Source organism: Etheostoma cragini, chromosome 6, assembly GCF_013103735.1.
Source record: "Etheostoma cragini isolate CJK2018 chromosome 6, CSU_Ecrag_1.0, whole genome shotgun sequence".
Classification (NCBI taxonomy): domain Eukaryota; kingdom Metazoa; phylum Chordata; class Actinopteri; order Perciformes; family Percidae; genus Etheostoma; species Etheostoma cragini.
The window spans coordinates 27,059,652-27,072,793 of NC_048412.1; the positions used below are offsets into that span (position 1 = coordinate 27,059,652).

Here is a 13,142-nt window from a genome sequence, read left to right on the forward strand (position 1 = left end):
AAAAGGCTGCAATGAAACAAAGAGTGAAAAATTTAAAGGGGTCTGAATACTTTCCGTACCCACTGTATATACAGTATATTTATTTAAATTGTTAGTACCTTATTCTGAAAATGACATTAAAACTTGATAGTTTATTATACTTATTCTCTCGTGTTGATCCTTTTCTCCAATAATGTAAAACAGGGAATTTTTTTTAAATTGTTTTATCTTTGTTGATCTGCCATGTTATTGTACTGTTAAGCAATTTGTAACTTTGTTTACAAAAAAAGTAATGAACAAAAAATGTAAATAAAGTTTATTATTATTATTATTATTATTATTATTATTATTAAATGTACTAGGACAGAGGTAGATCACTGATGAAGGCATGGATGAATTCCTGCAGGAGGATTAAAAAGGAAACGTTTGGTGACTGCAGGAAGTTTTGGGAATGCAGGCTGTAGATGTGTAAGCAGAAGAGTTTCTGTTTCCAAAATAAAATATAAACATTAACTGGAGGATTTTTAGCAGCTCTGGTGATTTTTAAGGTCACTACAGCAAGGTACAGGCCATGAAGGCAAAGCAACGAAAAACACACAAGAAAATGGATTACAAACATAATAAATGTGTAGCAAATTATTTTGGTGTTGGTGGATTAAATTAAAAAAAACACACAATTCTGTTGTTATTTTCTCCCACTAAATGAAACTGTTTAAGGAGTTCAGCAGATTGAGGATTTAAGGTCTAGTACTTGCTTGCATTGTTGGCTTCCTGCACTAAAACCACTGAGCCACAAGCTTGAAAAAAATAAAAAATAAATAAATAAAACCAGCTTAAATTCAATTTGTCGTTGTACCGATGCAATTTCCTCTCGACTGAAGGTAGTCGGGTTCTTTTATGTGTTTTACAGCATTATCATGATATGTAAAGTAAGGCTATTTAGACGAGTGCTGGTAGTTAAGGAGCAGCTGAAAGAGCACGAACTGTAAGAGCAGCAGCGTTACATGTGCTGTGAAAGAGGGAAATACTGAACAGACGGCATTAAAACAAATTAGGTTCAAGCACTGAAAGTGTTGGAAAAGGCAGTCAAAGGGTAAGCATTGATGTTAGTTGAAATGTACTGAAAGGAGGTAAAAAGTTAATCGTCAGCCGGTTATTTTAAAATGTTTATTGATATTTTAATTTGAAGGACAATCTGCAGCTGCGTAACCCTCAGCTCTCTTACATAATTAATTTGAGCCCTTATTTTATGCTTAATTGGTTTTTTTTTTAGGGAGCTGACTGTAAAGCTGCTTTAAGAAAAGTGTCCAACAATTGTTCAGAAGCACAGAAAGTAAAAGGTGTGATCCCGCCTATATGACAGCAATAATGAGAGCACACTTTCTCTCTCTCTCTCTCTCTCTCTCTCTCACTCACACACACAGACACAGAGATAAGGTCAGTCTGGGTTGTGTTCGAATTCCTGCAATAAACACATTAATATCTGTGACCTCAGAACAGCTGACAGATGATAGATGCTACAAACTTAACACAGCAGAGAAAAAAAAGCAGATTTTTTGATGGTGTTTTTGTGCATCTTAAATATTCCTCACACTCTACCTTCCATCAAACCACTTAAGCACATGCGTGATGCAACTTGTTGATTCTGACATTTCCAATATGATAATAAATCCAAAGACACTGTTGACAGGTGGGACTGCCCAGAAGTACAGGTACATCTCCCGTCAGTAGATTGGTTTTACAGGAATAGAAGTGAACAGAGGTGTTTCCCCAGTTTGAGTAACGCTCAGTTCTGTGATTCATCAACAGCGTTGACCATCAGCATGAACAACTTCACTCGAAGCCAAAAAAACAGCGACTGAAAACCACATGCACATCTGAGAGGGAACAAAATTCCGTTGCCACATTTCCCGGATCAAATAATGCTAAATAATCACTAAAACCAATTTCAAAAGATTCAGATTTCACTGTTCAACCAAGTAATCCATCTCTGATTATGAACTTTAACTTTTCTTTACTTAAAGTTTCTTATTGGAAGAGCTTATGGGAGCAGAAAGTGGAAATACTTCCTCCAGCCACAGTCAAATTAATAATAACTTGCTTGTTGAAACACACACACACATACACACACACACACACACACACAAACCGCATCTTACTCTCTTTGTGAGGATCCGTCGTTGACATAAGGCTTTCCCTAGCCCCTTACCCTAACTCTATAACTACTAAATGCCTAACCATGACCCTAACCCTAACAATCACCTAACCCTAATCCTAAAACCAAGTCCTAACCCTCAAACAGCCCTTTAAAGTTGTGGGGTCCCCCATTTTGGCCCCACAAAGCTGTCCGGACCCCACAAGTATACTGTATTCCCATTTTTTGGGACCCCACGAGTATAGTCACACACACACACACAGTGGTTGAGTAGTACACGACCGCCGGCCAAGACGACATGTTTTGTCAGCCGAGCAAAGCCAACCACTAGTTAGGAAGACCACAACGCTGCACTCTGCTCAGCCAAGCACCCAGTCTGACTGCACCACTGGCAGCGGGTCAGACTGGCTGACTGGCTGGCTGACTGGCAGCGGGTCAGACTGGCTGACTGACTGACTGGCTGGCTGACTGGCTGGCTAACTGCACCACTGGCAGCGGGTCAGGCTGGCTGACTGGCAGCGGGTCAGACTGGCTGACTGGTTGGCTGGCTGACTGGCTGGCTAACTGCACCACTGGCAGCCGGTCAGACTGGCTGACTGGCTGGCTGACTGACTGGCTGGCTAACTGCACCACTGGCTGCGGGTCTGACTGGCTGATTGGCTGACTGACTGACAGAAAGTCCAACTAGCACTCAGCACTGTAAGAGTGCAGGGCTGCAAGAGACAATCATTTTAATTAGTAATTTTGTCTTTTGATAAGTCAGTAAAAATGTTTTTAATTTATTTTGGGATTTTTGCAATTTCCCAAAGCCCTTTGGCTTCAAATGTATTGTTTTGTATTTGCATATTCAATTTAAAATTATATATACTGTATATAAAAAGGAAAGAAACATATCCTACAATTTGAGAGGTAGTCACCTGAAAAGAATTCGCATTTTTTGCTTTATAAAGAGCAAAGATTTAATAAATTTTATAAAATAAAATCAGAAAGATAATCATGTTTTTCTCTTATCTCTTTTTTCTTAATATTAAAGTTATATAGTAGATATTTGTTTATGTATTTATTGTTTGTTTATTTCATAATACTGTTTAATGTGCTTATGTATGCACTAACATCATTCCTAAGTGTTACTTACTTGGTAATAAATCCTCTTATTTTTTCCCTGTATGGCGTTTGTACGTTGAGTTTCCAATCCAAGCTGATAAGTTTCTAACGTGTGAACTGCGATCAAACCACGCAGCACTGATCAAATGTGAAACCAGATTCTCTGACTGCGTGGCCTGTTTCCTACTTCAAATGTTTTCAGAAACCACGTATAGTGTTCTCTTTAGCTGTAAAATTAATTGAATGAACAAAGTGTAAAATGTGAAAGTTTGTGACCAAGTCGAGCCCAAACCAAGCACCGCCACTCAGTGAAAGAACTCGTGCTGCCAGGACGGATGAATCCAGCGGAGTGGCTTTGGTTAAAAAAAAAAAAGGGGGGGGGGGCATTTCTCCTCTTTCCATAAAAATGAAACACAATACTTTGGACCACTACCAAAAAATGCACCATGAAATTCTTCTTCCTGAGACTGAGAACTGAGACTCAAGAGACTGAACAAAAACCCAGCACCGGTACTGATGGTCATGGCACAAGGGCCGCCAAAACTTGTTCTTTATGTGTGAGAGAAAGCTAAAAGTAATGTTGCACCATTATTTCCTAATATTCTAGTGTTTTTACAGCTAAAGAGCGCGTGATTTGCGAAATTTGTCTTAATTTGTGTGATGTCAAACAATTAAAAAAGCAGTAGGGCTTTGTCTGAAATTTATAACCTCTTATACTAGATGTACTTGTTATTGTCTTTATTCTTGTGTTTTATCTGTTTATATTTTTTTACTGTTTTTTAACTGTTTTTGTTTCTGCCCTGTTGCTGAAATGTGCTATACAAGTAAAGCTGCCTTGCCCTGCCTTGCCTTGCCTATAGTTTACTTTGAATTTACCTAAAATTGTGTATCTGTTTTATTTCTTTCTGTTTTCACATTCGGCACCTACTGCATGTCTGTGCATATCGGAACTAGGGCGGTGTATTGCTTGAAATGTTATGATACAAATGTGTTTATGTCTGGAAAAACCTTAGACAAAAGAAAACAGACATGATAACTACTGTCAACACAAGGAGCTATCTTATATATATTTGAATAAAGAATAATAAAATAGGATTGTAATGGTGTCACAATGTTAAGGTGGATATTAACATGTTTTTCCAAACTCCAAAAAGTCCAAAATCCACGGCCAAACGTCACAGGTTGCACAGCCTTTTTACAGTAAGGTTGTCCAGACAGAATTAGAAAGCAAAAGATCTCTGCCGACCACATTTTCAATCAGCAACAGACCTATGGAACGAGCAGGCTTTCGAGCCATTCTGAATTCCCCTCTGTGAGGAACATCTTACACGCCTGCACACATGACACATACGCCACTATCTGCTGTATCAAAACAGCCACTGAAACCTCCACTTCCCCCAGTCTCTATAGAGAGCCGACCCATTTGATCAGCAGCTTGTATTAGGAGGACTGCCAATAGTGAGTGGGCAGTACCACAGATGTTGACTGAGATGGGGGGGGACGGGATGAAGGAGTTTGATGCTCAAAGTATGGTTGTGTGGATTTGTCACTCAAAAGGGGAAGAAAGGGGTTGGGGTGGGTTTGTGGAGGGGGCGGGGGTTGAGATGGGGTGGGGGGTTTCCTCGGATTATTCACAATAACAATAATCAGTGTGTGGGGTTTTCATGATTGGTCTCGCCTCCAATAAATAACTGAAAACTAAAAAAAAAAGTTGCTTACAAGAATTGTCAGTCAATACACGCATGTCATGCGTGGGCAGCATCGCCCTGGAGGTTGTGATTTATGCTGCAAACCAAAGGCAGATTTCTGCCAAAACCTTGCTCAATAACACACCTGGTTGAAAATAACAAAACACACGAGACAGCTCAAACACACTGCTGGTAACAGTAACATGCTTTGGGTTTGTTTTCCACCGCATGGGGGGGGGGGGGGGGGGGGGGGGGGGGGGGGGGCAGCCTCACGGCAACGCAGACTTTTCTGGCCATTGCTTGAGAAAGACTTGGGAATCCCCTCCTTTCTTCCTCTAAACTCAAGCCGCCCCCATTTGTTTGCTGCGGCTGTCTTTTTTTCTGGCGTCCCACAGGGGTCAACACCAATCCTCTCTAAGACATAACAGAGAAGAGGATTGTACGGAAAAGCCATGGAGATCACAGAGAAAGATCACAGACAAGTGAAGCACCCCAGATTTTCTTGTTGTCATAGGTTAGGATCCTGGCAGTAAAAAGAAGGAGAAGAAGAAGAAAAAGTTCTCTGAACTCTTGAACAATACCACCAGCAAACCCCTCTCCCTCCCCCCTCCCAAACACCGCCATCCCGCCCAGTCGCTGAACACACGTCCCGGTCTCTCTAAACCAAAACACGCCGCCATAATCTCTGGCTATCATCCGACTCATCTACCAGCCGAGGAAGAGGGGGAAACCAAACAAACGACAGGAGACAAAAGGGCCACTTTCACCTTGATCAGCCAGGCAGTCAGGCAGACTCCACTGGGAGGGAGGAGAGCAGAGAAAAGCAGAGATTTAACGTCAAAGACATGAAAGACAACTACAGCAGACAGGGAAGATGTTGAAGGCTACACCTGAGAGAGAGATAGAGGATCAAAGAGGAAAATAAGAGTCTTAGATCAGGTAAACTATAGGGGGAAAAAGAAACAGGAAAAGGGGAAGAGACAGAAAGAGGATATCTGTGTCTACACCTAATGACTCTGAGGGCTTTATCTTGCACCCAACGCAAGTGTTTTTGCTATTTTAAGAGCGACGCAGCTGTTAATTTCTACTAAGTCCGAAAAAGTATACAAGGAAATGGTATTTTAGTACCTACTGTTTATTATTAGTGTGTGGTATGGAATTGGGACACAGCTAAAGCTTGGAAGCTTACCCTGATCTGAATGAATCCAACATTGGAAGCAACACATTACCATATAAAAATAATGCCTCTAACTTAAGCATTGAAGACATTTGTAATATTACGTGGGACTTTAATATTTTTGAGATTTAAAGAAACCCAAAACCAATGATTATCTAAAAGCAATGTCAACAGCCAGAATGATGCCGGTGATAAAATGAGAGTGACTGTGAGACGGACTGAGGAGGAGGCAGGGGGGGCGGGGTTTAATGGTTCTGTCTACCCAGTGCAGGTGAGTCTCCTGCGGGTCCTCTGTCCTAACACACTATTGTCTCCTTATCTACTTCCTCTCTCCTCCTCTGCAGACACTGCCTGTTTAGACTCTCTCTCTCTTCTTTCATTATCACCACACCTCCGACACAGCTGCCACTCAACTGTATGCCACGAGTGCACACAGGGCTTATATGCCAAACCTGCTTGCCATATGTATAATTAAAGGTGGAGAAAATAAAATATCACGATATTTTCGACCAAATACCTAAATATCGATACTGCGATGATATTGGGGCATTCACAAAATATTTTCACAATAAGATTTGTGATAAATAATCATCCGTAATGTGGACATAATGACTAAATGGGTAGAGGCAAATAATAGATCAGCTAGTAGGTCTGTTAAGTTCAGAAAATTACATCATACATACGTGTATAAACATTTACTGTAATGCAGCCCCCCCAGAGGTGCTTCTTTTCTTCTCTCACTTCTGAAAGATAACAGGGCTAACATTTGGTAAGGAAATCTAAAATAATGTAATAATGTAAAATAATGTCTGGCATGATTTAGACTTTTTTGTTAGTGGGTTTTGGAAGTATTGTTTTTTGATGACATTGATTGATATCATCTGTGATCAGAGGGAGATCTTACAAAAGATTATGCTATTCACTATCAAAAAAATAAATGAAGATGCAACACTTTGACTGTCCTTGTCCCTGTGTGTGTGTGTGTGTGTGTGTGTGTGTGCACACAGTGTATGCAGACCTACCGTTGTTTGGTAAAGCAGCTGGGCACATCTCTTTCAGCAGGTCCCCAAGGGTGTGCGTGTTGCCTTCGGGTGAAACGGGGCGAAACAGCTTCTGGATGAACGGCCTGTCACTCATCGTCTGAAACAAATCGGAGCAAGCCACATTAACCAGCACGACAACACAAATATACAAACGTAGTGCATCCAGCATGCAGCAAAGCAAGTCCAAAGACAAAGAGTACTTGATCTATCAGACAGCTGCAGCTGATACAGAACGCTGCTGCTCGGGTCCTCACTGAGACCAAGAGACTGGATCACATCAGTCCAGTCCTCACTAAGACCAAGAGACTGGATCACATCACTCCAGTTCTGAAGTCTTTACACCGGCTTCCTGTATCTCAAAGAATTGATTTCAAAGTACTTTTGCTAGTTTATAAATCACTTAACGGTTTGGGAACAAAATACATTTCTGATCTTTTACTACACTACGACCCCCCCAGACCTCTCAGGTCATCTGGGACAGGTCTACTTTCTGTCCCCAGAGTCAGAACTAAACAGGGTGAAGCAGCATTCAGTTTCTATGCTCCTCATATCTGGAATAAACTCCCAGAAACCTGCAGAGCCACTGCTACTCTGTTCTTTTAAATCAAGGCTGAAGACCTTTCTTTTGATGTATCCTTTCTTTAAATGGTTGTTCATTTCTTTCACATTTAATTTCTTATACTGCACTGTAACTCTTATTCTTGTGTTTTATCGGGTTTTATATTTTAACTGTTTTTGTGTAAAGCTCTTTGAATTGTCCTGTTGCTGAAATGCTGAAGTGCTATACAAATACATCTGCCTTGCCTTGAGGCTGAATTCAACTGATGTGTGAATCAGACGATGCTACAAGACTCCGGTATATTCAGAATATCTGGTAAATGGGACACTTGCATGTGAAGTAACATTAAGGGGGAAATTTTAAGGTGATGAATATAGTGTAAAAAATCCTCCCCACTATGCACGCAAATGCTGTGAATGAACTGTCTGCGTAGCTGGGAATGTAGTCTTTTGATGAGCCCGACTGCTCAGAATGTGATATTTAGCAATCTGAACTATTTCAACATATGTTACGTGCGACACTGACATGTTTTACTGATCAGAATCCGTCTGGAAGTCATTAACTGCTGCTTAAATCATACTCGAGTCAAACCTTTGTTTAAAAGATTATTTAGGACAGAAGCCCCACTTTTAATATTTAACATATTCTAATTTTCAGTCAAATGCCTTTTTGAACGGGAGAGCTAGGGGCACTTATGCTAGCGTCAAAAAACGCTATTTTTAAAACACTAAGAAAGCTCCAAGTACCTCCAGGGGCTCTACACATGAACTCGAGCATTAAGAAAGTTGTTTGTGTTCACTGAGTTTACTAAAAAGAACTCACAACTCACGTAAGCAGTAGTTGTTTACGCTATCCAACATTTTCCCAGTCAGAAAGAGTTGATCTCCTCATAGGAGGAAATGTCATGCTTATATGAGGCTCCTTTTTCAACTACAAGGTCAAAATTGTGTTCCACTAATGTCAAAACCACAAATTATTCGTGTATTTATATGGAACTAAGCTTTCGGAGCTTTCCATCTTTACTCTCCTCCCTCGACTATTTTTGCTGGCTCGATAGACAGCGACAAGAAAAACATGAGCTACAGTGAGTTGTTAAAACCTTTTTAGTGAACTCTGTGAACACACACAAACAATGTTGAGCAATGTTCTTAATGCTCAACCTCCAAAAAGTGGCTCTTATGTCCTATTTATGCTTTTAAAACACAAAAAGACACTAGGTTGCATTTTGGCGAGAGTTACGCTTAACGTATGGGAGAAAAAGTCAGCTTCTAAACTGACTAATGCAGACAGTTGACTGAGTTTTGGTTTTTTTTTTTGGGACATTTTGGTCCCGAGAAGTATCTGCACTATTTAATCCTATCAGCTCTGAAAATCAAAGGCACTCTGTCACAATGACGAATCCCTGACCTGCGACCTCCTGCCAATTAGTAACTTATCATGGCAATGATCAAGGAAGCAAAGCGTATCCTGCTGCTTACCACAACGCAAATCACTCCGCGTAGGGGCCACCGCTAAATGCCTAAAATGTAAACTGACAAAGTCATGATGGAACAGCTAAACATTAATGACGTATGCAGAAAACATCCTCATGACTGTTGCAGCTCTGATCTGCAACCCTGTTTCCAAAACATACCATGTGTGAGAGATGCGGGAAACATGGTGGGAAATCACCTCCAGACACCAGACAGAAATCCAGTAAACTATGTCCAGAGCTGGTAATGGACTTTGACTCAAGAGTGGTAAAAGACAGAGGCAGTAGGTTTTGTTGGATCTGATTATCTCACATATTACGAATTACAAACTTCAGGTTGGTGGACCATTTGAAATTTAAGTTCAGGCTGTTAACAATAGTTAAAATGGAAGAGGAATCTTGAGCTCTGTAGACAAGGCTGACCAAAGAGATGTCTGGCACACTCATTTTTAATAAAATATAAATAATTGAATTATCATCGGCAGATTCAGGCAACTTTTAGGGGATGCCTAACTGAGAATTACACTTCTGTCAAGATACACAAAAACCAAAGCATGGGTAACTGTAGGTCACAGAGGTTTCTGGAGGAGCAGGCAAACAATCTCAACAACACATTGTGCGGGTTGAACACTGGAACTGAACACACACACACACTACGTTATACCGACTATTCCATTGACGAACTACCCCTACCAGCTTGCAATGCTTTTCCCAGCATACGCCTTCAACCACATAGTTTTCCTGTTGTGCACACCTACACCCATGATCCATTGGTAGCAACCAGTTATTTCACAGTTTGGGGCTCTGCAGAAAGCTTATGGCCCAATCATGCATGTACTATAACGTGAATGCCCTTAAGCTTTACGGGCAGCTTATGTCGGCAGTCCATGAACACTGAGGCATTTTCAAATCCAAGAGAACAACGGAGAACCTATTTAATATGATAAATGCTCAACACCTCCTACGGGTAAATACAATGAAGTCTAAGGCTCAGTTGGCCACAGAATATTAGGGTTATGGTTTCCAACTCATGTGACTCAATTTGACATGCTTTATGTTGCCCTGTTACCTTCTGTTAGTCCAGTTCATGAAGCCGATTCTGATACATCAGCAGGTATGTTCTTTGTTAATGTCAAGAGCCTTGCTATTACTCCAGAGTTTAAAAATTCAGTAGTTCTGGTTACCGGGTGACCCGTGTCCTCAGGGCAGGAGACAGGTCGCCTGTCGATGGCACCGTCCTGGAGTTGTCAGGCGGTTCTTTATAATGGTTTTGGGTAAATCATTAATCAAGCACTTTAATTCAGTAGACCTATCTGCCATAGTGTATAAACTAATCAAATTGATGTCCAACGCAATGAATGGTGATCCATTGTTAAGGTTTTTACAGTTTAATTTTGTACGATTTGTTTCCACTTCAATGTATTTTTTTGAACAGTTGTTTTTGCTTTGTTACTTTCACACAGAACACAAATATTACCCGGCAATAAAGCGACGTTATTTCTTATCAAAACAAGGTAGATTTCTGTGCTTTTGCACCGCGAATAAAGACATCAACCAATCACCTTGTGTTGTTTAACTATGAGGATTATAAGAGAATAACACAAAGGGTCCTGTCCGAACCATGGACAGAGACAGCGTTAACCAGATACACTCAATGCATTACCTGACACCAGTATACACAGAAAAAATTTAATTTTGTAATTCTTTCAATACAATTTTCCTTGAATTGATTAAACAGACTTTTCAATATTATAGAAGATAATTTAATCATATTATTACCATTTGATTGCACTAAAAGTGGAAAAAACTATGAATTTATCGCCCAGTACTCGTTCGATCAAAAGTCATCAGTATTAGACGTGACGTCTTGCTCTATTCACCGAGAAGTATAGAACAAGGGGACAAACGTGGTGCAAGAAGATACCCAACCTGAGGTGTCAAACGGAGAGTCTGACACACAATGAGGCCCTAATCATGGAGCTGTGAAAAGGAAACCGGCGAGGACAGGGATCGAGTAACCGAGGGGTAACTACACACCACGGAGCCAGGCGTGAATCAGCAAGACGAAGGTGGCAGTGGAGGTGCGAAGCCGGTGCTCAGGTTACACAGAAAGATTGAGTCACTGACAGGAAGCACGGCGTTTCGTGCGGGATCCTCGGCAAGAACCAGAGCAGAGAGAGTGCGCTAAGTGACAGCTACTTCATTGCATTTTTAAGTAGCCAGCCATGAATAATTGAGCTGGTCACCACATAAAGAAGGTGCTATTGATCCCTCGAGCAGCGTGATAATGCTTGGACGTAGACACTTTCTTTTCACCTGGTGTGACACCTTAGCTGGCACAGCAGCACATGGTAACACAAAGGCAGCGAGGTGTCATTGGGACTGAGGCGAAAAGATATGGCTCGCTCTCGTTGAGTGAAAAGAGCAGCGCAACTTAAGACGTCGCCTAATCGATGGAGGGGTTTCAATCTGCCTAAGTGATGGTAAAACAATGGAAGGATGCCCAGCACAGTCAATCCCCTCTCTATTGCCTCGAATAGAGAGGGGTGAGAGAAAGCGTTTCCACTGAACTCTGACACCATTCGTAAATTAAAATTCTAACCTCATTTTAAGCAGTCTTCATTTTTCCAGAACTTGAAATGCACACCTGTAGAGGAGGAACTCCATCAAGGGGCACTGAATTGAATTCTAAATGATTCATGGCTCAAGTGTTGCACACTAGGTTGATCTCTTGTACTTCACCATTCATCTCGCTAATCAGAATCTCTCAGCTGCACCAGGTTAGCAGAATGATTTGTATTCGTCTTTTTGGCACCATCCAGTTTATGAGGATGTTTAAATGAAAATACTGTAATTTCCGTACCTATAGTATTCATGCAGATAGTTTTGGTTTTATCTACCCAGGTTTCAGATATCTGTGTCTCTGAGATATGTGCCTCCACATCAACACTCAATACTACTTTCTACCAAAGAAATACTCTAGTTTCTATGAAATCTGTTGACAGCGTTAGATGTGCACATGCACACATGCATACGGTAACGAGGAAAATGTGTTAACGGGTTAAATGTTTTACCAAACAGTCCAACAATTTAATTTGCTTCACAAGTTCAAATTGATTCAACTGACAAAGAAGCAAGTGAACCTGAACAAAAAACAAAAAGGATATTTGTAACTCTTTGGATCTTTTATGTAACATTTTCCTCATTAAGCTGACATGTATAAATGCATAATATCTTAATTACTCAAAATATAAGGTAACTAAAAATGGCAACCATATTTTCTTTAACTTTCAGCAACCAAAAGCTGATGGCTGGATTTGTTGACTACATACCACTAGAAGGAAAAGATAAGAGAAATTGTACCTCGGGCAAACAAACTCCTTAATACGAAAATGCAACAATCCAAAGATACAGAATTAATTATCACATGATCAAGAATGACTGTGCAGATCAGCTAGGTTTCCCAACACCATAACATAGAAATCTAAATCTGGAATCCTTCGAGCGGTTTGGCAGCAGAAGACTAATTACAAAATGTAAATGTTTTTCCATTGACAGTCATAGTTCTGTCAGACACTATTCCTGTAAAGGCCCCAGGGCAATCTTCCCCACTACAACAGGCATATCACCTGTTGCCTTGGGCTTGAACTGTTTCCCATGTTTTGTAATTGTCTGTGTAGTCACCTCCTCCCCCTCGTCTCAGTCACCCATTCCAAGATACCTTGGAGGTAATAAACCTGAATTCTTTGAAGCATGCAGCTTCCGCAACACCACAACACCACAACACCGAGGCTGCTGGAGGTGGACTGCCTGCTATTGCATTGAGGGTTTGCAAGTAAGCACTGAGTCACGGCACGAGAACAGAGAGCTGTACCTGTAGAGCAACAATGTAAGCGGTCTTTAAAAGCAGGATAGTAATTTTCACTTTCCGCGCAGCGAGACGGTCTCTCCCCCCCCCCCCCCCCC

The 13,142-nt window shown here is 40.9% G+C and overlaps 1 protein-coding gene across 1 annotated transcript in view; it reads right to left on the bottom strand.

The window, feature by feature from the left end:
* Positions 1–13,142, bottom strand: part of atg5 (ATG5 autophagy related 5 homolog (S. cerevisiae)) — a 30,722-nt gene that overhangs the window by 4,813 nt on the left and 12,767 nt on the right. The window contains exon 7 of the mRNA XM_034874707.1: positions 7,126–7,243. Within this exon, the coding sequence (XP_034730598.1) occupies positions 7,126–7,243 (118 nt within the window). The remainder of the gene's footprint in view (positions 1–7,125; positions 7,244–13,142) is intronic.